This window comes from Python bivittatus, unplaced genomic scaffold (genome assembly GCF_059951505.1).
Source record: "Python bivittatus isolate LINGU-HERP-01145 unplaced genomic scaffold, Pbiv_v1 ctg000590_np1212, whole genome shotgun sequence".
Lineage (NCBI taxonomy): Eukaryota > Metazoa > Chordata > Lepidosauria > Squamata > Pythonidae > Python > Python bivittatus.
The window spans coordinates 22907441-22933653 of NW_028277086.1; the positions used below are offsets into that span (position 1 = coordinate 22907441).

At 39.1% G+C, this 26213-nt stretch overlaps 1 protein-coding gene across 1 annotated transcript in view; it reads right to left on the reverse strand.

Annotated features, from left to right (window-relative positions):
* Nucleotides 1-26213, reverse strand: part of CPQ (carboxypeptidase Q) — a 151956-nt gene that overhangs the window by 52106 nt on the left and 73637 nt on the right. The window contains exon 5 of the mRNA XM_088149100.1: nt 10571-10682. Within this exon, the coding sequence (XP_088005226.1) occupies nt 10571-10682 (112 nt within the window). The remainder of the gene's footprint in view (nt 1-10570; nt 10683-26213) is intronic.

Here is a 26213-nt window from a genome sequence, read left to right on the forward strand (position 1 = left end):
GAGGAAAGCTTGACTTTCTAATTGGCAGAATGCTACTAAGATGCTACTGAGAAACACAGAGTTTAAAAAAAGGAGAAAATATTGTTTACCCAATACTCTGCATTCTAAAATGTATAAGCTTGAAATATATAACTGGTGATGTCAAGATTGTTATACATGCAATAAGTATACTTTACTTTTTTTCTGCTGGCTGGAAATTCTAAAAGTATTTGGAAGGCTCCAGATTAGGAAAGGCTAGATAAGAAGGATAGCACGAATGTAGCAAGGGAAGAATGTATGTGTTTCTCATATGAATACACATTACCTACTTTCACATTTTTGAATTGATACATAAATTCAAAATTTTCAGTCCTTTGATTTATCATGATAGTTTGCCAATTTTAAAAATGTATATTAAGAAGTCTGTTAAATTCCCTATTATTAGGGAAGCTGAGTTGTAAAAACTACGTACATTAGACAACATGCCAACAAAATGCCTATGTTTAGAGAAACGTGTGCCAAAATACATGCCAATCATAGTGCAAACTTTTTCAAAAGCATTCAAAGTTCAAGAAACCAACATTCACAAAATGAGAAATTGAAACTCTTTCTTTCCTCTTGGGCCTTGTCTGTAAGATCCTCACAGACACATAGATATTATATGCCCCTAGCCGAAAATTCTTCCCTTCTATTCTAGTAAACATCTTCTCCACTATGTTGACTCTCAGCAGCCTTCCTATCATTTGAGGCTGCTAATTTAGAAAAGACAACATGAGAACTGAAATAGCACATCAATGGATGGCACTGAAGCTGCCTCCCCATTCACATGCTTGGAACAGAGGAATCTTAATGCAAGCAATCCTGGGTTACATCTGGTGTTGTGGGAAAATAGCATAGCACAACCTTTCATATGTAAAGACAAGCAAAGGAACTTCTGGAGGTCAAATAATTAAGGAGGGACTTCATCCCCAAGTAAGGTCCCCTCTCATTTTGTATCCATTTTATATTTGGTATCCATTACACTAAAGATTCACTGTGGTATGTTTCCACTCACCTTGCTGCCAAGAAAACATCCTCTAAAGATATATGCTCTTTGCAGCTATTAATCTCCAGAACAGTCAACCTTGAGGTAAAGATGACCTCTGTAATTAAGGAATGGGAACTTCAGCCCAGATTCAAAGCATGGTTTCTTCCAACCTCTGCTGGAAGCCAGAGTAGTAAAGGGAAAAGGAACACCCATCAGGCTGAGGAATGTGGCTTGAATCTGAATTAAAAGACATGACCCAATCCCATTGACTTTTGCACAGGTAGCATTCAGCCCAACCATAACTATTTGTAAAAAAGAACACTTCCCATCTGGGCGTCACTGTGAATAAGTGCAAAACCATGCAAGAGGCTAATTTGATCTCAGAAAAAAGACCAGCTTTCCAAACAAAGAATGACATGAACAAAATAAATTAAGTTTGCAAGAATCCCTAAGATGGATCCAACGATGTACTCTTGAAAGATTTGGCCTTGTCATTTCCTCTATGGTAAGTATATACCGCATGATTACAATAATTAAGGCTTTTTCAGCAATGGTCAGGGTACCCACAGATGAAGGATGCTTCCTTTTGACCACCCCTGAGATATTCTGCTGAAATTTAAAATGGACAGTAGTCAGAGGAATGTGCATCTGCCTTAAGCAGTTTAAGGAATGTGGCTTGAGTGAGGGTAAAGAAAAATAATTCCTAATTGTCTCAAATACAGATTAGAGATATTTATGATTTCCTTCCAGTCTTTAAACCCAAGCAGGAAATTTCAGCTCCTTATACATTTTGGCTACTTTCTGGGCAGTATTCTTATATATACCTTCTCGCACAGAGCAGGATGAGATTGTGCCTCAGAATGTCAACATGTTCTGGACTTCCGGTGGAGGCATGACGAGCTAAACATGTCTCCAAGGAGAGCATAGACAATGACCATGGCAAAGACCGAAGGGCGGGTGAGTAGACCGGTTATTGGGAACCTCTCTGGACAAGGAGAGGATGAGAGATTGCCCACGTGTGCTCTGGACAACTGCTCCTTGTGAGGAGACTGCAGACCAGTGGTCTCCCACAAGTTTGATGCTGGGAGATGAAGGGATTAATCATCAAGCTCACAACTGGGGCGGAGCCTTTTAAAGGACACTAAGTTCTCTAACCTCATTTCTAATCACTTTCAGAAATCGCTTATCTAACTGTCTTAAAGCTATTAAAGATCTTCGGAACAAGAAGTTTGAAAAGCCACTTGGAGAGTCTACCTTCATTTCTGAACAAAAGAAAAATTAACTGTAAGTTTAAAGACTTAAAGAATTTGAAATAAATGACAAACAGCTAAATAATATATAAACTAATTAAGGGTCCAGTCAAATTTGGAATATTGAAATTTTTATTATAAGATTTTGAAACTAACTATATAAAATAAACAGCTTTTCATGGGAACCAGGATTATTTTGTCTACTATAAGTCATAGCAGAGATTAGAGACCTTTTGATTTAAATTGGACACTAGAGAGGACTACAGATTCCAGGCAAAAAGAAAAGAAAAAACTGCCTTTGGTTTTGATTAGGATTGGGATTTACACAATGACACAAAACACTGTAACATTCGAAATATTAAAGGAGATCTTCAAAGAATGGGGCCAGAAATTAGTAGCCACAATATCCAAAAATAACAAAAAGCTGATGTTTTATGGATTTGCTTATAGATAAGGGATGGTTATGAGAAGAAGAGATATCTGTTTGTAACCTTATAGAGGGGTGAAGAGCTACCAAATTTGTTTATACTTGTGATGAAGATTGGAAGTCACTTCTTTACATATTTCTTTTCTTTTTCTTTATTTCATTCTTCCCTTTTTCTTCCTTTTCTTTTTTGCACTTTTAACTCTTTTTCCTTTCCTTTCTCTGAATTTAGTTTGTATTGGTTTTTATTACTGTAATTAAAATCTTCAATAATATATTATGATTGATAGATAGATAGATAGATAGATAGATAGATAGATAGATAGATAGATAGACAGACAGACAGACAGACAGACAACATCTTCTAGCGTCAGCTCAAGTTTTATTCATCATCCTATTCTATCTTTTCTCCATAATCTAGGAGCTCTGCCACCATTCTAAAACAGTCTTTCCACCACAGGAAAGTGACAGCAGCCTTTCCAGATCTTGTCCTAATTTCTCTGCTTCACTAAGGAAGCAGGTCTTTATTTACCCTCAGACAGCAAGATCTAGGTTGGCCTCTGATATGCCTCATCCTCAGGGAACTTCATGGGATGGCTGAGTTTTCCAATTCTACCAAAATTACAACTGAGTGTAATGCCCTTTGAGAGCTCACTCCAATACTATCCTCTTTTTTTGGGGGGGGTGCCTTCAAGTTAATCTCCTGGTGACCACCTAGGAGCACCTAGACATGTTCTTGCAGTTTTCTTGGCAACATTTTCAGGTTTGCCACTGCCTTCTTCCTAGGGCTTAGAGAGAGTGACTGGCAAAATCATCCAATTGGTTTCATGCCTAAGGCAAGACTAGAATTCATGGTCTCCTGGTTTCTAGTACAGTGTCTTTAACCACTACACCAAACTGACTTTTGCTATCTAGTTTAGTGGAAGCATATTGAGAGCAAGACCACCAAATTCTAGATCTCAGAGGCTATCTGGGAATGTTGGATTTCCCCAGGCATTTGGGTCAGGTGGATAGATGAGCTTTGTTATTGATGTGTGTGTGTGTGTGTGTGTGTGTGTGTGTGTGTTTTGTTGAATGGGGTTATTATCCATCCTTTGATGCTGGAGATTATATGTGGTAGGTTTTTCTGTGTTTTAATCCTTGTAAGCCACCCAGAGTCACTTGTGTGAGATGGGGGATGAATGAATGAATGAATGAATGAATGAATGAATGAATGAATGAATGAATGAATGAATGACAGTACCCAGCAGTGGCAACAGTAACAAGCAGGAGATGAATCATAGCAGGTCAAGAAGAAAAGGGGAAAACACATGAGAGGAAGAAAGAAAGAAGCCAAAACAAAAAGCTTTTGGCCATTCCATACATATCCTGTAGTTCAGGTTGATAAACAAATCATTCTGAATAAAGCTAAAATGAATTGGTTTAAGAATGGGGTCTGTATGCTGAACAAATAATTGGTTTTAGATACACATCTTTACACACACATCACCTCTTCCATTATTCTGCTTGCAAGCATTAAGGAATCTCTTATACTGTAGTTTCAATTTAGCATATAGAGCCATCTTTCATTGTACAGTACAGGACTAGCTGATAAGGTTACAAAAATAATAAAACTATGGAATAGTTAATGAAAAGCAAAATCATTGCATGCTGAGTTAGCTAAATATCTATACTCTAAGCTACATTTTTTAACAATGAAGAAAATCCTCGATTTTATTATATAGCCTTCTTCACATTTCATCCATGCAGAAATGAACCACGATGGAACAGTTTGACCTTCTTTATATCCTTCTTGTGTTTATTTAGGCCTATGAATGGAGCAAAGGCACTTTTGAGATATCTTCAGCTCAGTTTTGTTTAAGGATTTGGAGATATATCTCGCTATCCATCCATCCATCCATCCATCCATCCATCCATCCATCCATCCATCCATCCGAACAAACCACGATGCAGATCCTTTTTCTCATTCTACGTAATGTATCTCTGTGGAATGAGTGAATAAATGCTTTTCAGACTCTTTGACTATTTCAATCACTGTCCACACCTGTGGAATCTGATATGCATCTTTAAGATTAAAAAAAATAGAAAAGGGTAAATACTTCAGTAGTATTGGCACTTACCAGCTTAAATAGCTGCCTTGATCCAAAATGGTTTTCATTAGAAATGCTTTAGATTAAATTACTACAACAACAAATTAGTCATGCAGAATCACTTATCCAATGAGTGGCAAGGTGAACAACTTCAGCTTTGTGTTCTGTTGAATGATGAAGCTAAGCACAAAAGCTCCTGGATAAATCTTTCATCTGTTCAGCCACTGCAGTTTCTTAGAGCTGCTAAAATAATGGCAGTATCCTTATTTGTGGAAATGATGGGTAGAAAGAGAATGATCTGTCAACATTAAAACTGTTGAAATAAAAAAATAACATACAGTATACTAAATAATGGGGACGTGGTGGCGCAGCGGCTTAATGATGCTGAAAGTTGCCAGCCAGAAATGGTTGACACTTCAGCGGTTCAAGCCCAGCCTTCGCGTAGCTGAGTGAGCTCCTGCTTCCTCCCCCAGTTCCTGTCAACCCAACAGTTCGAAAACTCACGTGAGTAGATAAATGGGTACTCTCACTCCAGTGGGAGGAAAAATGCTGGTGGCGCCTTGCAAAAGGAGTCGGGAGCAGTTGCCGGTAGCGCGGAAGCCACACTCGCCTGAAAAAGGCGCAAAGCAACGGAAACCCCGCCTCCTGCGCTCGCCAGCTGTGCTCTGCTCTAGGAAGGAGGCTCTGGCAAACCACTTCCGAAACACCTTGCCTTGAAAACTGCAAAGGACTCGTCCAAAAGCAGTCACTGCAGAGTCGGTAACGACTGAGTGCAGATAAAAAAACAACAACAACTAAATAATATAGTGTCCAAACCCTATAATTCTGCTTTATGATCTTACGTTTTAACTTTAATGTGTGTGTGTTTGTGTGTGCGCGCGCATATATACAGTAGATACATATATGTATGTATAGATCTATAAATATCTCAACAGTATTTACAATGTTCTTTTTCTATTCTTGTGTTTGCTCTCCAACCTGTGGGTAGGATAGATGGATGTAGATGAGATGAAGAGGGCATGACAGCAGGACTGGAAATTCCCATTGTCTTTTATTTATTTATTTAGGGCATGACAGCAGGACTGGAAATTCCCATTGTCTTTTATTTATTCATTCATTCATTCATTCATTCATTCATTCATTCATTTAAAAGATGTGTATGGCTGTCTATATTCTATAAAATAATTCTGGGTGGCTAATGTCAGATAAATAACAATTCAAAAATTTAAAAACTCTCTCATACCATGTAGTGCCATAACAGTCCCATCACAAAATTACAAACGCTGCGCTCCCCTCTCTCCTGACCCAGCCTTTTCTCCTGGGGAAAAAGGTAGGTCTTAGCACCCTTCCAGAAGGCAAGGAGAGTTGGGACCCTCTACACCTCAAGGGGGAAGCTGTTCCACAAGGTAGGTGCTTCCTAGGTTCCACCAGATGACAACATTTAAGGAAAGGGACTTGGAGCAAGCCACCTTATCCAACCTAGTGGGACAGGTTGATGTCCTCGGGGAGAGGCAGTCCCACAGATATGTTAACTTGGCCCTGGGCCATATAGGGCTTTAAAGATGACAACCAGCACCTTGACTTGCACCCAGAAAGAAACTGGGAGCCAATGCAGCTCACATAGCAGTGGTGTAATATGGGCAAACTGCAGGACTCCCAGAACTGGACAGTTAATGTTTCTGGGTGGTCACAAGGAAGAGGGTCAAAATGGGAAAGATGGCAGATGGAGCGCTGCGATGAAAGTACCCTCCCCTTTTGAGTGTGTGTGAGACACTCATACAAAAGAGACGGAGCTTCCATCACATTCCTCTGTCCACCATCTTGCTGTTTTTGAATCACACACATCCCGGCACATCAGGAGATGTTCGGAAACTATAGATACTTACATCAAATTACTTGCAAGGAGAATTCAAGATAAATAAACCCATTAATAGAAACTGCAATAACATAATAAAGCAGAAATAAGGGGAAACACAGGAAAAAAATTATTGTATGCCACCCAGAGTCGCTTTGTGTGAGATGGGCAGCTATATAAACACAATCAATCAATCAATCAATCAATCAATCAATCAATAAAACATAAAAATAGGGAACTATCCCAGAAACTGATACAATGACCAGTCAAGACTTAGGATACAGAGTTTACTCCCTTGCCCATAGTTTCAGCTTCATCTAAGGAAATGAACAGTCGAAAACACATGAGAGATGCAGGATACATCAAATATAATTGAATGATGGCATTCTAAAAATATTATGATAACAGCTATTTCTAGTACTTCAACTAATGGAAAATTAATGAAGAAGCAATGCACTATCTGTATGTGCAAGAATCTATCCCTACATTGGCTGGTTGAAGAATAATGAAAAAAAATGGCAATGAAAGAATATAAAACTAGAAATCATTATCCTATACAGTTGCATTTATCCCATTGTTGTACTATGAACTATCTCCCATGATTATCTCACAATGTGGAAAAATTTATGTAAAGTAAGACTACCAATAGTCTTGGTATGTAATCATGATGGGTGTCTGTCTGTCTGTCTGTCTCTATCTTATATCGCTATTGTTATCTCTATCTCAGAAGAAGGCTAATATCAATAGATGTTATGGACTCCTCTGATTCTGAGACTTTCCACCTACGGTTCAGGAGGCAACAGGCTGTCAGCTACCTGCAAGTGATGAGGATGACTGAATGCAAGTGGCTGTTGATTCAGAGTCTGAGCCTGAGAGGAAGCAGTATTAACTCCTCTCATTAGGGACCACCAGGAACTCTGGCTATATAACAGCATGATCCAGAAACATTCCCCAGGTCGGAAACAACTTTTCTGCATCTTGACTTGTGTCCTTGCAATGTTGTGTTGTAAGTTTCTTCTGGCTCCTTGCCCTGTGCAATGACTTTCAGCTTGAGTTTTGGATCAGCTTCTATGGAATTCTCTGGTATCTGACCTAGTGACTATCCTGGACAATCCTGCCTCTGAACTCTTTAAGCTTGAAGCACCAGCACAATTAACTCTCTGAGTCATCCCACCCCCCACCCCCCATACTAGCATTTTTCCTGCATGTCCAAGGTCTGCTTTTTTTTTGGACCAACCAAATGTTGATCCATTGGTCGCAACAGGAATTGACTATCGGGCGTGTTGTCCAAGCCTGACATAAGGGCTGAGAGAGAGTGACTGGCCCAAAGTCACCCAGCCAGCTTTCATGCCTAAGGCGGGACTAGAACTCACAGTCTCCTTAACCACTAGACCAAACTGGGTCTCAATAACTCTCCAAATTTTTGTTTAAATTACCAGCTCTTAACTCTTTATCTTGGCTACTGGTGGAAGATTTACACCATGCTAATAACAGCTCTTGGAACTGTAATTGCCTTAGTTTCTGTTTGCATCAGTCTAAGGTTTGGATAAGACAATAGGAGTGTGAGTCTTGTAATTGGTACTACTTTTATTGACCAAAACGCCACAAAAGAATGCAAATTTTTGAATTCTCCAGAGCTCTTCATCAGGCAAGATATTATAATGGGCATGAGATGCAAGCAAGCCCCAAAATTTGGTGACATGCTTTAGTTCAGAATCAGTCCCAAGATGGAAGTTGAAGACTGAAAGCATTGTTGTTAGTATAGATCCTCTTCTTGTATGATAACATAACTTTTGCTAATATACAATTATCCTTAAGATCAGTCACTGGAGCAATCATTCTAACGTTTATTAAATGACTAGGCAATCTGTGACCCATCATCATTTCAGAGACATTTCCTTACCTAAACAGAGAAACAGAATGACCAAGGGCAAAAAAAGCAGTGGGAGTGTGAGCGACTTGCTGCCAGCTTCCCCATTGACTTTGCTTGTGGGAAGCTGGCAGGGAGCATCAGAAATCTTCCTTCCTTCCTTCCTTCCTTCCTTCCTTCCTTCCTTCCTTCCTTCCTTCCTTCCTTCCTTCCTTCCTTCCTTCCTTCCTTCCTTCCTTCCTTCCTTTCCTTCCTTCCTTTCCTTCCTTCCTTCCCTCTCCCCATCCCTCCCTCCCTTCTTCCTTCCTTCCCTCCCCCTTCCTCCTCCCCCCTCCTCACGTCCTTCTTCCCTCCCACCCTCCCTCCCACCCTTCCTCTTCCTTCCTTCCTTCCTTCCTTCCTTCCTTCCTTCCTTCCTTCCTTCCTTCCTTCCTTCCTTCCTTCCTTCCTTCCTTCCTTCCTTCCTTCCTGAAGCAACCACACATTCCCCAAATTTCAATCCCATGGGAGTCATGGGTCCTGGATTTTGGACGCATTCTGTAAGTTAGTCCATCTGAGGTACCTTGGTTCAAAAATTGTTGCCCTATGATGCACCGTTTCACCCAGTTGAAGGTTACAGACATGAGAGTTTTAATAGTATAGATTATTAATTTGGCCATAGCATGAAAGGCACATTATATATTATGCATGTTAAAAACACAATGCTTAGTTCAAATATAGATTTTTAGAAATTTTGAGCATTAATGGTATTTGTTTGTTGGTATATTGCTGTTTTTAAACACCCACTCTTCATCTTCTGTAGCAATATTTCTAACACTGTAACTAATGAAAAATTAATAAAGGAGCAGTATAATCTTATTTGACATATACCTCTAGGCTGATTGGAGAAAAATGGGAGGGAAAGGATGTAGAACTAGAACCATTAACAAATAAAATTGAATTGTGCTCTTGTACTATGAAAAACTACTTTGGATAGTCACTGAATTCATATGTCAGGCTCCATCTAGGATTCATACTTAATGCTCCAGATATATTCAGATTCATACTCCAGCAGTCACGTTTCATTTTGAATGGCCATTAATCTAACCCCTGAGCTTATAGCCAGAGGGATTCAGTATGAGAATATACCCTCAAGTCATTTTGTGTATGTGCTGAAATAGTTTCCTGCTTATGGGATCATACTAACTAGAACCATTCATTCTGGTGAGGACTTTGTGAGTGAACTCCAAAGATTTCATTCCTTAATTGCTGTTTAACCACAGCAGTTTTTGTGATCACATTGCAGGGAATAGAGGTAGTCTGATCCAATTTGTAATAACTATATTTTAACACCTGCATTGGCAACCTGTGACCCATGTGACTACATTTTGTTCCCAGACTTCGCCCTCTGGATTGCACTGCTGAAATTCACTACCAAACAATCGAATTACAGTGACACAACTTTTCACTTTTTGCATGAAATTGTTAATATTCATTTGATACTCATTGTCTGTTAGAGCAGGAATAGGTTTGCGAATGTTATGGACATGAGCTATTATGGTATTAGGGCCTCTATAGTCCCACTCATATAATGAGTGTTATGCTGCTTATCCATAGCCTAATCTATCATCCAAACCTGGCTAGTCAAACTACTTTGAGAAAAGGTAGGATGCAAACATGGCAGTTAATAAACGGTCAGAGATTCGTCTTTTACACGCAGGAACTAATCTTATGGGCCACAATGGTGTTACAAGTTGTGTTGCCATGGACCAGGCATTAGAAAAAAGATTACAAACACATAGGATGTGGCTTTTAAATTATTTCAACAAATAAAATGGCACTACTGTCAGAACTGTTTTTATTGGGACTTTCAATGCACACAGATGCTTTGGTTTCTGCTAAATCACAGATATAACAAATAATAAAGTGCTATGTTTGAAAATTAAAAACACTACAGTTCCTAAAGAAACAGCTACTACCATAAGGAAACATTGGAAAAATGTATTGGGAATGGCAAGGGATAAAGTTAAGGAAGTCGAAGAAGCAAGATAACCCCATAAATGTTAGATTGTTATACTTTTTATACAGATACTTACCAAGTTCCTTAATAAGTGATAATGCTTCCCATGATATAAATGCTCCTCCACCATCATCCATGGCTCCCTGCCCCACATCCCAGCTGTCCAGATGTCCACTAATCAGTACAACCTAATAAAATAAAAATATTTACATAAAAAGCTGAATTAGAAAGCTCATCCCATGGATACCTATGTAGGCTTATTCTTTCACCAGATGTAATTCCTGTGATGTAAACCACAATTTCACCAACATTATGATGGTGCAGTTGCAATGTGCATTACAACTATTGCTTTGTCCTAATGGGAAATTATGATAAGCAAGGGCTTCAAGTGCAGAAGGATATCTGTCAACTTGTTACTACTTTGAATATTGTAGGTTAGGGTCTACAATCTTTTTGAGTCAGTGGGTGTATATTGTCATGGTCATTGGCAAGAACAGCTTAGAGATATATGTCCAGTAAGATTGCTTTTATTGCTTTGTATGTTTTTTTGTGTTATTTTGAATTATTTTTTTCTGGATGTTTGTCTTTTGTACACTGCCCAGGGTCACAGGGTTTGAGTTGGGCAGCCATACAAAACTCAATAGTAGTTCCTAGACATTTGACTTGGCTTGGCCTGTTATGATAAGGCTTAAATTCTGGTGTGGCTCAGACTCAAGACATGGCACAATTAAATAAGAATCTTTATTGCATAGTATGATGGAGCCTCTTAAAACAACTGACTTTCCTCAGTCACATGAAAGCTTAGTCCCTTCTTATACCCACCATAGTTTAATTCCAGTGCTTATTTATCCAACTTCCTTCCCAACAGACTTTTTGCCCTGCATGGTTTGGCCTTGAAATGGGCAACGGCTGGATGTTTATGAAATTGACATCTCTTCCCTGGGAAGATCTGGCTCTCAGAAATTACAAATTGGACATTTTGAACAAATGCATGGACAATAGAAGAATGTGACTGGCTTGGAAGGCTTGCCCATTTACAAAAAGGCAAATTCACACCCCTGATCTGGGGTTCCTGTTGGAGCAGTGGCTATGTGATCTGAAGTTGGGGGAGCTCTCAATGTCTCCTTTGTCATGGTCAGATCATGCCCTGATCACCATGGGATTCTCTGGCACCACTACCCACTGCAGGGAGGCTGGATGTGTTAGACTGGCCCACCCCCAGCAACTGATGGACCTGGATGGGTTTCAGAGGCAGCTGGGGGTTGTTCTTGCTGGTCTGCTGCACAGACATCAGCCCAGTCACTGTATATGTTAACAATCAATACGCAATTACTTATTAACAAGTGTGGCCTTTTAAAACAGGACAAATAATTGTGAATATGGTAGCAAAGTCAGTAAATATTACTATCAAACTGGAGGATGGAGTGTTACTCATAATTCTTGAGCTCTTGGAGGAAAGGCAGGATAAACATCTAACAAATACATTTGTAATGGATTTGAGCCTAACAGTTCCAGATAAAGATGAGTAATCACAGAAGAAAATAATACTCAGGTGACTTCTTGTATCTCAACCTTACATCTGACATATTGGTGTTAAGGGCTGAAGTTGATGAGCTGAGAACCAATGATTCTCAGACTAAGGTAGAATCATTATATAAATATGGAACAAATATCTCTGATTCTCAAGACCAGGAAAAAATGCCCAAACTTGAAAGGATGGAAAGAAAAGGCCTAGGATTTAAACCCTCAGGAAGATATTTTGTTAGCTAGTTATTAATTATGGAAAACCTTGATTTATTGCTGTGCCTGGTGTGATTTCAGATAATTGCAAAGCACCAAGTCTAATTATATACACATAGACATAAAAGGGACAGTGATTCTAATGTCCTCCAAATCTTTAAGCTATGTCTCCCAATAGTCATAGCCAGCATGGTCAATGATAATGGATTATGTGAGTTGCATGAAAAATATCAGGATGGGGTGGAGAACTCCGTTGCCTAAAATATTCACTATGGACATAGTAAGAGTCCGGTCATCCCTCCTGAATCACCAACTGTCACCTGCTGTTTTATCTTGTAACGATATTCATATCCATTCTAGTCTGGTGGCAAATGATGCTACTAAGGCTATCCCATGGCTGCAACTTTCTAAAATCAAGGGCATAGATTCTAGTTGTTCACATCTATTATGTTTGGTAAATGGGCCTGTTATTTTAAAACAATGCAAGTCTCTATTTCTCTCTGATTTTATAATATGATATTTATAGCTGTCAGATACAATGCTTCCTTTAAGTAGTATTTGAACACTGCTTTGAGTATTCTGAGAAATAGAAAAGTAACCACTACCTCACACAACTGACTGAGACAAACCCCTCTCTTACTTATTTATTTCACCCCCATGCACCAGCAACACACAATCTGGAATGTCTTAGTCAGTCATCCAGGGGCTATGTTTTTAGTACTTTGGAGGCTGGGCAGCTGTCCCTTTCTTGTCTACTTTTCACTTTCTGGTATTTTTATGATTTTTTGGTGCCGGAATTAAAAAAAAAAATTAAAGAGTTAGAATAACATCTGAAGTAGTACAATTCAGATTGGTGTCCCTTCAGACATAGTCTTCATGCACCTAACCCATTAATGTTTTTCTGTCCCTTCTCACCTCTTTACAACCATGCATAAGGATGATACAAACTGAGTGCCCAGAGAGGCCCCATTTTTGCAGGGCAATCTAGAACTTGGATGATACTGCTGGGAGGAGTTAATTTAACTCCAAACTAGTTAACTAAACCCAACCAGGATTACAATATTTCAGTATTTCACAACAACCTCACCTATTCAACCCAAGTAATAAGGGGGAGAAAAATCAAAGTAATAACTGCTATGCATATAAATCTGGCATGGATGTAAATTGTTTAAGCTGTTTCATCCAACACAAGAGTCAGAAAATACACCTAGGTCTGGAAATGAATTATAGGATAGTTTATAAATAAATGGGGGAAAAACTATACTTAAACGAGGAGCAATGTCTTCTTAACAGCAGTGAAAGGCTGCCCTACTAACACAGCATGATGTTCCCTGGCAACCAAAGTGGCATACGAATGCTTAATGGAGAATTATTTTTTGTTCCTATGAAAGGACTCACACTACTCACTACACAATTTTGAATCAGAAAGTGGTGTGATCTGCCATGGGATTAGACATGTGTGCCTACAGATTTCAGAATGCTGTTTCCAAGGAAAGGTGTAGTTCTAGCAGACTGAGAAACAAAACAGAAGCTGCATTTTATCAGGTTAGGCCACTTGTCTTTCTAGCAGCAACTCTCTCTACTTTGATTGGCAATCAAAGCAGTGTTTCTCAACCTTGGCAGCTTTCAGATGTGTGGACTCCAACTCCCAGAATTCCCACCTTGGCAGCTTTCAGGCTGGCTGGGGAATTCTGGGAGTTGGAGTCCACACATCTGAAAGCTGCCAAGGTTGAGAAACGCTTCTCTAGAGGATCCCAAGTACAATGGTTTCCAGGTTCCATGCTGAAACAAACCAAGAGAAGTTCATCTATGATTAGAACAATTGTGATAATCTATAGAAGTGTTCCTATTTGTTAGTTTTCCAAATTTCCCTCTATATTAGAGATATGTTTTATTGTCCCATTACTTCTCTATCAGTGATCCACTCTATGGTGCTGAGGATTCTGTAAGAGCTTTTAAGGAGCACACTGATGCACTGTATATTGCAGGAACAAATAAAGTAGGGAAGCGCACAACCTTTGCTCAAAACTTTTCAGTATTATTGAGTTTTCTCTTTGAAGAACTCCAGGGAAGCCTGGAATATATATTTATTTTCTTATTTCTTTATATTTTTGAGTCGCTCCAATATCTTCTCTGAGCAGATACATAATATATTCAACAATATCATGGATCAACAAAGGAGAAATTTAAAACAGCTATTCTAAGACTGAAATTCTAAACACCTCAGTAGAGAAGGTTGTCAGGCATGTCTTTGCCTGACATCAAAGATAAGAATGTGGCAGTTGAGTGAGTTTCTTTGTAGCACCTTTTATAAGTGGGCACAAGTAATGAGATGGGTATGTAATTTTTTTAATAGCTATCAACCTCTTTGGAGAATGTTTTAAAGAACCCGACAGGCTGATATGGGAAGAAGGATTAATTTAGATATTACTGGTCAAAATCAACAGGGATTTGAGATAATACAACTGCAGAAGTACTAACACCATGGGATCCAGTTAGAAAATTAACATCTCTGGGTTTTGGGTTAACTGATTTTCCAATGTCTTCAAAGATAGCTTCTTGAATAATGCAAGGAAGCCAAAAATCTAATACCCTGCAAAAAATTTGCAGTTTTACATTATTAAAACTTTTTAAAGCTTACACTATGTAAGAGTCTTAACAGCATAGTAATGTCCAAACTATCTTGGGATTCTTCCCCACAAAAGATGAGACTAATCATGCAGACCTAACAAGTAAAAGGTTCACATGCAAACATTCCAATGTAAAACTTCTGAGAGGACTACAGGAGACAAGTCAAGCCCTAAAACGTGCCAGGAAGATTTCAGAAACTAAAAGCAAAATGATTGTCTATGCAAATATATTGTCAAAAGCAGTCTAGATAGGAGATCCACAGTGATCCACAGGCTATTGGAAGACAACAAGCTCTATTTAGATGATCCATAAAAAGGTTATAGAGCAGTAACAAAGTATCTTACTTGGTCCTCAGATGGAGATCAAGACAATTTCTGTCAAGCCTAGATTATTAATGAGACTAACAAGAGCTTGTGATTTTTTAAAAACATGATACTAATTTCCACTCCGAATAATAATGTGTTGCTTTTCAGCAGTATTTTCGGCAAGTCACAATGCCAAAATGACAACACATGGACGCGGGTGCTCTCATGCAAATGCTTCCATTTACATACTTGTTTCCCAACATCTGATGCAAGGATATAAGTCACAACATATGATGTCTCACACATCTTTTATCATTTGGTCCCCCTCCCCCACAGATACCCAGGTTGCTTTTGAGGAGGAGGCTGGTGCAGAAAAAAGTAATAGTTATTTTATTTTTCCTTATAGTTAATTCAGAAATAAAATATATTTCTTGTAATAAAAATGATGCAGTCCACCAACATCTGCAATTTTCAAGCCATCTGTGGAAAAAGTGTAAGAACTGCTGTTTCGGGGGGTGGGGTTGAAGGGGAATCTTTCCGCCAAAAGACTATTCAGCACATTATTTATATTCTACTCTTCTTTTAAGCTGGATGAATACATGGTTTCATAACAGTCTCTAGGGTGGCTCTGAGAAAGCCTATTTGCCCTATAAATAAAGAAAATGGATATTGTTCAAGGAAAGGTTTCCTCTTATGTACGCATGTGAGTAGCTGCATAGATATGCATATTAGGACTGTGCAGGTAAAAACATTACTTTTTCTCTTCTGTCTCCTGAACAGCAACTATCCAGAATTATTCTGAACAGGCAAGTGAAATCTATGGTATAAGAAGCTTCTACCACTTGATTGAATAGGTCTACAAGCTCCAAGTCTCTACAGCAGTGATTCTCAGAGGACAATGGTCTGCAGAAATCCACCGGGTGATCCACTGCAACTTCCCCACATTCATTGGCCAGAGCCCCCTTACCACCTCATCCCTGCCCACTTGTGTTCACCAACAATCAGCTTCCCAGAGCCAGCTCATGACCATAGCCTTATCAGGTGATAAATACAAGATTACATTTGGAGGTACAAAATTTAGTTTCAAAAGGCCTTTTAAAATGGAAAAGATGGAAAGGCCTATATAGATGCAACTATACCAATTAATTTTTAGCTAGAAGAAACATGAACCCCCATAGCCTTAAAGGCAAAGGAAAGGGGTGTTTGGTGAGTATACCCACATTTTACAAAGGTTTAGTGGTCCATAATTACAGACAACTGGAGTACAGTGTTCCAGAAAGAGACTGAACAGGACGGTTAGCAATGGAGAGAGAGTGGGAGAGAATCCTGTTCTTCTCCCTGAACTTCCTCCTCACTACCTCTTCAAACATCCCTCACCTCTCAAATCAGATTGTAACCTTTAACCTGAATCTGCCTTGGGCCACCCTGAGCATCTTACCCTGTATTTTTACTGGATTTTTAAAACTATTGTTTATTTTTGCCTTTGAACTTTAGCAAACCTTGACTTAGGCCATTTCTTCAGCATTGTCAAACATGACTTGAATGAGGCCTGCCTATGTCCTGCTTATCCTCAAGCTTTCTGGCCAGCCTCAGGGGTGCTCCAATCAGTGCCCAAATACTCTCTCTGTCTCAGCCCACCCAAATTCTCCAAAAGGCTGAGCCTGAAGCATTCCTGAGAAGAGGCCTATAAGTCACTGAGTCTAATATCTCTTCCATCCCTCTGAAAGCACTTGCTGTAAGCAATAAACAGTTTTTAACACTCACAATTTTTAGACAATGGGCACTGCCTTTTATAGTGCAGAGCTTCTACATACTGATTGATTGACTGACTGATGTGCAACATTTGTATTTTGCATTCTTGCAATAGTTTAAGGTAGTCACTGATACAATGCATCAGAAGTGGATCTTCAAGGATGATTTCAAATCTGGGACAGAGTGAGCTAGGAGATATCTATCCCACTCTGAATGAATAAAAAAAGAATCCTGAATTGCCCCATTCCATTTTGGGTTTTGGCTTTGCCTCAAGTTGCAACATAGCCCTAATATTATTGTATATAGAATGAAGAGAAGAATAAACCTAGAGCAGAAATGAAATTCAGAATGATATTGAGGGATTAGAAAAATGGAGTGAAAGCAGCAGAATGAAATTTAATAGAGTTCTTCATTCGGAAATGTACCGTTATAGGGTGGGGGATATTGGACTTGAGGATATTTATTGTGAAAAAGATTTTGGAATAAATACAATAGTTGATTGCAAATTATGAGTCAGCAATAGGATATGGCACAAAAAACGGTGAATAAAATTTTACGCTGCTGCAATAAGTGAAGCATCGTTTTCAAATTATGGGAAGTAACTGTTCCATTTTATTCTGCTTTGGTCAGATCTGCCCCCCACCCACACTTCTGAGTACTGTGCCCAGTTCTAGGCATAATGCTTTTAGAAGGATTTAGAAAAACTAGAACAGGTCCAGAGAAGGGCAATGGGGATGACCAGGACTAGAAACAATGTCTTATGAAGAAAGATTGAAGGAGGCAGGCACATCTAGCCTCAGGAACACAAGACCGAGGGGGATATGATCTCACTCTTCAAATATCTGAAAGGACGTAACAGAGAAGAAGTTCAAGACTTGCCTTATGGTGTTCAAAGTGATGGTCATGGAATAAAGGATTAAAGTGATGGGATGGCAGATTCCAACTGAATGTAAGTGTGTGTGCCTTCAAGTCCGTGTTGACTCCTGGCGACTTCCTGGACTGGTCCCTGCCATTTTCTTGGCAAGATTTCAGAAGTGGTTTGCCATTGCCTCCTTCCTAGGGCTGAGAGAGAGTGTCTACCCCAAGGTCACCCAGCTGGCTTTGTGCCTACAGTGGGACTAGAACTCACAGTCTCCCAGTTTCTAGCCTGATGCCTTAACCACTACACCAAACTGGCTCTTTAAATTGAATGTAAGGGAGGGGGGGCAAACCCAACCCTTTCTAACATTAAAAAAATGTGACAGTGTAATCAATGACTCATAGAGGTGGTTGGCTTTCCTTCACTGTATGGGATGCATTGAGTAAGGGATTAGACTCAGTGACCTAAACGGCCCCTCCAAATTCCATGATTTTAGGACTTTTATAGAAGACTGTCTAGGGATTAAAGCTATTTTCAAGGAACATAATCAGGGGTTTACTACAATTGCACAACTGAATGATTCTCTTCGAATACTAAGTAAAGATGTACTTTACAACAAAAGAAAATTAAATGCTGGGTACATTGCAAATGTACAATGACTAATTCAATTTCCTTATATGCCAGCACTATGATGATTATCAAGCAGTAACTAGTCATGTGCTGTTTTCTCATCCAGACAAGCTGCATTTAATAAAAACAAGGAAGCTAAGCAAAGTGATTCTTCATCCTCCCACTCACATATGTATGTCCACTTTAGGGAGTGTTTCATTGTTCCTCCAAAAGCAATTTCCCCCCTCCCTAGTTACTCTTCTGTTCAAGATTCTGCTATGACATGTATGTGCAAACACAAAATGAGTTAGCATTTTTATGGCAGGACCATTTGGGGGGACAACAAATCATTCCCAATCTACTGTCATGGCCTCCTTGGAACCTTCCCCAACCGTCTCACAAACAACCCTCCTATGGGAATGAAAGACCTCTTGATCTCAAACGTATTTCAGTTTCAATAGAAGAGAATATACATAGCTCAGGGTTGAATTGTGAAGTCCTTGGTGCTCTCTGAGCTTGGTTGCTTACTTGCAGACATTTCATTACCTGACTAGGTAACATCATCAGTGTGAGTGAGTGTAGAGTTTGCTCCCTGTTTATATACAGTAGCTTGCCCTGTCAGTGCTGATGGGGGTGTGGTTTTCTCCTTGGTAGTTCCTTGATTAGGGTATTGTTTTCTGCTTGATTGCTTGTCTGGTGTTAAACCCTGCTTATCTGGGTATTGGTTGCTGGCAAGGAGGTGTTTTGGTCTTTTTGTTTCCTTCTTAGCTTTTTTTTATTATCTCTTTTGAATGGTGTGTAAATGTGGTTTATCTCTATGTGTCTATTGATGGCTTATTTGTCTGAATGCCAAACTTCCAAGAATTCCCTAGTATTTTTGGATTTAGCTTGGTCTAGAATATTCAGTTTCCCAGTTGAAACTATGGTTGAGTCTGTCCATATGTTGTGAGATTAAGGAATTTTCATTGTGTCTTCTAACTGCTAGTTGGTGTTCATGGATGCGCTCTGCTAGTCTTCTGCCTATCTATCCTACATAATGGCCGCTACAGTCCTTACACTGTATGCTGTAGATGACTCCTGTTTTTTCTTCTTTACTCTACTGGGTCTTTTGGTTTACTTAAGATGTTTTGAAGGACTTTAGTTGGTATGCGTGCTTTGGTGATCCCATGTGGTTATAATAGTCTGTTGGTTGTTTCTGAGATGTTTTTGATGTATTGCAGTAATATCCTTTTCATAGCTTGTGTTGGTTGTGCTGTAATAGGTTGAATGGTCAGGCACTTTTTGATAAAGTGGTGTGGGTATCTGTTTTGTTGGAAAATGTTGTATAGGCAGTCTGTTTCCTTTTTCTGGTGTTCTGGCTGGCTGCAATGCTTTTGTACTCATCTAAATAATATTCTTACACAGCTCCTCTTGTGAGAGGTTGGGTTGTTACTTTGGTAATGGAGCACTTGATTAGTATGAGTTGTTTTTCAATAGACTTGCGTTTCTAATTTGATGATGAGGATATCCAGGAAGAGTAGTGTGTTGTTGCTTTCTTCTTCCTTTGTGAATTTTATTTCTTTGAAGATGTTGATTGTCGTACATGTCTTCGCTATTGTTCCTTCTTTATTATGACAAAGGTCTCATCTACATACCGGATCCATACTTTGGTTGTATGTGTAGGAGAGCTATAGTTTCTAGACGCTGCATTACAGTCTCTGCTATGAATCCTGAGAGTGGTGATCCCATGGGTGTTCCTCTGAATTGTTGGTATATTTCTCCATCAAACTGAAAGTAAAGGTTGATGAGGTCCATGATTCTTGGCCTGGGGTGGGGAGGGAAGACACCAAGTGTGGGGATGGCTAGCCCCTTAGAGGCCTGTCGTCTGCAGCTCTGGTAACCATCAGCCTCTTGGACATTTTCTTTTTGTATAGTTTTTATGTTTTATATATTTATTGTTTTAACGGGTCTTGTGAACTGCCCAGAGTCCCCCATTAGGGGGGAGATGGGCAGAGATAAATTGAATAAATAAAATAAAATAAAATAAATTCTGGGTATTTCAATCTTAGTGTATTTGGCTATGTCAGGTGTTGTAATACTGCTGCCATGGATTCTTTCACTAGTTCTGGATCTATGGACATAAGAAGTGCTGTGACATTGAATAAAATCTTAATTTCATTTTCTTCTATTTTTAGGTCTTTGATTTTCTGGAGGGGAGTTGACAGAATATTTGCTCCCCTCTGTGAGATGTCCAAGCTTTTTTATAAGTTCTTTCACTATGTTGAGGTCCCTGGTAATGATACAACTGGATGAAGAAGTACATCGGGCTTGTGCTTTTGGGCATCCATAGAAGTGTGAGAGGATGGGTCCACTGTTTTTCATCCATCACTGTTCTGAGAACAAGTGGAAAAGACTGCTGCAGTATTGGCACCTCTCAGCTTGGAAACTTTGAGAGGCTGGCACTGAGTCACTGAAAATTAAAATGTCTATTACAAAAGGACCAAGAAACATGGGATGAGAATAGCAGTGCCTAACAGTTTTGTTTACTTTAAAGAGTGCATTCCTCCACCTGAATGCTTGGATTTAGGGCAGGATTTATCCTGTACACCTCCTAAAGTTTCAGGCTGCATCCTCTTTCCCATTCCCATCCCATTCATGGCTGCCATTTGCATCAGAAGAAAGCTCCTACTGACTTCAATGGGAATTTTCTTCCCAGTAAAATCAGCAGCTGTGAGAGTCAGAATCCAATTTTCCTCCCTCACCCATAGATATTTCTTTCTTAAATCAATTCTGTAGTTGTGACCCTTATCAAGTTTAATTTAGATCTTATCAGAAATATGAAACGCAATTGTTTGGAAACTGGTTGTATCAGCCAACTACATAACTGGTGGGTATGATTAGCATAACACATGTTGGCTCAAAAAGGTTGTAAAATTGCAAAAATTGTAGCTGAAGAATTTGGCAAGCTGGATTGTACTGAAGGAATATTTATGTGGTGTATATCTTGCAGCAGCCTTGAATCTTCCCATAACCTTTAGAGGTTTGACGCTCTCCAGATTTCTCTTTTCTAGCCTTGAGACCTTAAAATTTACCATTAAAAAAAATAAGCTAAACTGGGGTTTGGTACAAAAATATTGCTACCGTTAAAGAAATGAAAAATACGGCACTTGTTGTTTTATGACTTAATGTTCCAAAGAAATGAAAGCTCATTTTCTTCAGGCACTTTGGAAGTGGAATTGCTCTAGGCCAAGTGGAAGCTCCTTCATCCACATGCCAAGTTTGCCTGTAGAGATTTTCTACATTATTTGCAACACTGCCCCTATCCTTAGAATTTGTGTGTGTGTGTGTGTGCCTTCGAGTCAGCGTTAACTTCAAGTCCCTGCAGTTTTCTTGGCAAGAATTTGGAAGTGGTTTGCCATTGCCTGCTTCCTAGGGCTGAGAGAGAATGACTGGCCCAAGCTGGCTTCAAGCCTAAGGCAGGACTAGAAATCATGGTCTCCCAGTTTCTAGCCTGGTGCCTTAACCACTACACCAAACTGGCTATCTAGTATTCTTAATAAAGTGGAAAGACTCAATGGACAGAAATCCTCTGCACCAGCATTTACCTGTAGAGGGTGATGAAGAAGGAGGACTCAGCATAACCATCCTCCTTGCCTACAGAACTTACATTTTTAAAAAATGCCTAGAATTTAGTTAGCTTTAGTTAATATTCTCATTATGTTTTACCGTCATTTTTGGAAGTCATTTATCAGTTAACAGCATCTAATTAGTTGCATTTATCATTAATTTACTGCTAATTACCAGCTTGCATAAAATTCTCTGAGGGAAAAAAATGTATTCCCTAACAACAATCTTAAAATATAGTAGAAATATTCTAATATAACATCATTAATGTAAATATATTATTTCCTCCCTCTAGATAACTTCGTCAACCAAGTGCTAAGAGAGATGCATTACAAAAATTGAAAATTGGGTTGGGTCACTGGTAGTAAGGAATGCTGAACTGGTCTGCATAATTTCTCTGAACTGCTAAACCATAAAGCAAGAGTGCAAGGCAATACTATATAATAACAGCAAACATATTATAGTAAAAGTATTTTATATCTTCTGAGTTGCTTACTCAGAAACATATTTAAAAAATTATTGTCATATCCTCTTCATGCTATCTCATTTTTCTACCAGTTTCTTAGTAAAAATACTCATTTTCAACTATGCTGTTGCTTTAAGGTGAGATAATGTATACTTTATTGTCTGCCCAAATCTAATTTCCTAGATTACACCAAACAAATCTAAGTTTAAAAGTTAAACAATACTACAAGTCATTGGCTGCATTTCTTTTACACAAGCTGTGCAAATAATCAAAAGGAAATATGCAGGAATAAGAGTTAGTGGGGCTGCATTTTATATATGGATGCTACTTGAACCTAATGATTACTGTGACAAAAGGTTACCATTTTCTGGTATGGATGTTTGTTACTTGAAGAACCTCAAAGGACTTTTTGTTCATTTGCTGCTAGTCATTAGATAGGCAAGAATTTCTATGAGAAACACAACAGCTAGTTGCAAAGGTCTCTAGAAACATACTGATGACAGATGCTTCATGATCCCAAACATGGAGTTATGTTCCATGCATCATTTCTCATCAATGGGTCTGGTGTCATAAGCAGAGAGGAAACAATAGGGCCTCTCTTGATACTAATAAACATGTACTACACTTACTAACCTTGCCTTCTATGTTATATAAAGCTTTTTTGACTTGTGAAAAGGGGCAGAGAATGCACAGGTGGCATACAGGCAAGTTCCGGTTTCATAGAGATCTTTGGTTCATCTTCCACCCTTGTATTAGAGCTGTTCCAAGTGGAGCAAGGATTCTCATGGATTCAAGGCCACTCCACTTCATGGGTTCTATCACTTTTCATTTCAAAGGCAACATGTTTTATAAAAGCTACTCACTGGGATTTTTGTAGGGCCTCAAATAATTTAGCCCCCAAAAGGCAAAGATTAATTCCTTGGTTCCTGAACAGCTCAGATGGCTCATTATTTGCCTGTCCCAAAGAAAGAGCAATTACTTAACAGTTTGAAAGAGATGCTGGCTTTTAAAGTTGGCTAAAAGTGAAACTAATGTTATTAAAACAGTTCCATTAAAGGATGGAAATGTTCTTACACAGAGATAAATATTTAGGGCTAAAGTCTTGAAAGCCATTAAGGAGAATAATCGACTGCTTTCTTCAGGAGTAAATTTTAGAGCAGAGTTTTTCAAACTGTGTTCTGTAGCACCCTAGGATTGTACAAGAACTTGACAGGATCCTATGAGAGACTAAGGTTATAACAACAACAACCACAACCACAACTCACTTTAACACAGCCAATTTTCTGTCACTAGAGTATAGCCTCTTGATAAGGGGTTCTGCAATCTGAAAAAGTTTGAAAACTCCTGTTCCAGAACAGAGATGGGTTACATGGAGCTTCTGGCTGCATTTGGGGGACTTGTAGATACTGTCTGTTTTTTTTTTTTTTTACCACCCAGCTCAGTATGGTCTCTTTCAGAAGGAAGAGCTGTTATTATGGCTGGTTGCATAGTCAGCCAGATGTTTAGACTGGATTTGGCATTTTTGTCCACTATTGGAGTCCTTCCCAAGACCTGGGATAGGTAGATGTTGTTTGATGGTATTAAAGGTATCATCACAGGATGTAAGCTGTTCCGAGTATAAAGTTGCCTTTTGCAATTGACTTATGGTGATTTTGTCAATGCCGTGGTGTTCAAGTGGTGCTCCAGATGTTTTGGGATTGCAACCAAGGCGCCTATTACTATTAGTACTATCTCTCATTCTTTTGCCACAGTCATTCTACTTCTATTTGCAGGTCTTTTATATTTTGTGATTTTCTCCAGTTCTTTCTCTTCTATTCTGCTCTCTCCAGGTATTGCAGTATCTGCTATCCAGACTTTTTTGTCTTTCTTATCAACAATTGTTAAGTCTGGGGTGTTGTGCAGCAGGTGCTGGTCTGTTTGAATTTTAATATCCGAGAGCACTTTGGCTTCTTCACTTTCTATTACTTCATCTGTTTTGTGGTCCCGCCAGTTCTTGCTTGGAGGCAAATGGTATTTCTTGCAGATATTCCAATGCACCATTGTTGATACTTTACCATACCTTTGTAATCAGTCTGTGCAATCTTCTTGCAGCAGCTAACTAGGTGGTCCACTGCCTCTTCAGCTTCTTTGCAGAGGCAGCATTTGCTGTCTGTTGCTGTCTTCCCAATTCTGGGTTTATATACATTTGTTCTTAAGGCTTGGTCTTGTGCAGCCAGAATTAGCCCCTCTGTCTCTTTCTTCAACTTTCCTGTTCTTAGCCATTCCCAGGTCTTCTTGTTATCTGCTTTGCCTGCTAGTTTTTTTTTTTTTTTAATGTACTGGCCATGTAGTACTTTGCCTTGCCCTATCTCTTTTCTATTCTTCATTTGGAAGAACAGATAGGCTGGGATAGGCAGACATTGTTGTTTGATGGTGTTAAAGGTATCATTGCAGGATATAAGCTGTTCCAAGTAAAGCTGCCTTTTGCAATTGGTTTTGTCAATGCCAATAGTGTTCAAGTGGTGCTCCAGATGTTTTGGGATTGCACCCAAGGCACCTATCACTATTGGTACTATCTTTGCTTTCTGTTGCCACAGTCATTCTACTTCTATTTACAAGTCTTTATATTCTGTGATGATGATGATGATGACGATGATGATGATGATGATCCTAGCGATGGTAGTGGGAGCAGTTATAATGGGGGAAATCACTTATCTTGAGCAGGCTTGCTGGGATATTTCTCCTTTTCTAGCAATCCTTTTTTAGATTGCTGACTTTCTACTATCATTAATAGCAGGAAATCCCCCCAATGATCTGAATTAGGATCACAGAGAAGCAAAAGAAACAGGCTCCTTTATCCACTGTTTTTAAATGGGGTGTGTGTGTGTGTGTGTGTGTGTGTGTGTGTGTGAATCAATGAATGAATGAAGAAATGTATATAAGTCATGTGTATGCTTGGGTGCATGAATTTGGTGAATGGAAGTTTGAATGTCTATTAATGGGTACATTTCTACAGGTAGTCCTTGACTTATGACCATTTGTTTAATGACTTTTCAAAGTTATGGTGGTGCTGAAAAAAGTATGACCAGTCCTCACACTTAAGACCATTGCAGCATCCTCGCAGTCACGTGATCAAAATTTGTGCGCTCGGCAACCGGCATGTATTTACAATGGTTGCAGTTCCTAGGGTCACATGATCACTATTTGCAACCTTCCCAAGGGGCTTCCAACAAGCAAAGTCAATGGGTGAAACCAGATTCACTTAACAACTGCATGTTTTGCTTAACAACTGCAGCAAAAGGGTAAAATCGAGTGTGACTCATTTAACGACCGCATCGCTTAGCAACAATCCCAATTGTCATTAGTTGAGGACCACCTATATGGTCTCCAACTGGTACTGATGCTGATCCTTTTCTAGAGCCTGAGAGGAACTGTTAATAGGACTCCCTTGTCTCAAGAAACATATTTCTGTGACATTGAGATACATGCTGTTGAGGGGTTGGGATGGGGTAGTAGAGTAGAAGATCTCAGTAGTTCGACATTTCTAAACAGCAAAGACTGACATATCCTGGTCCACATATTTATGTTATCAAGTTTCAATAGGAATGAAGTTTTGAAATCCATCTTTCTATTGGGAGTAGGAAGGGTAAAGGACAAAAAAAAATCCCTTAATTTTCAGCTACAGTTTCAAGAGTTACAAGTGGAGGAAAATCTTACCAGTCTTGGCAAGCAAAGTGAACAGGTGTGACTAGGATGAAAATGAGTTTAAAATAGT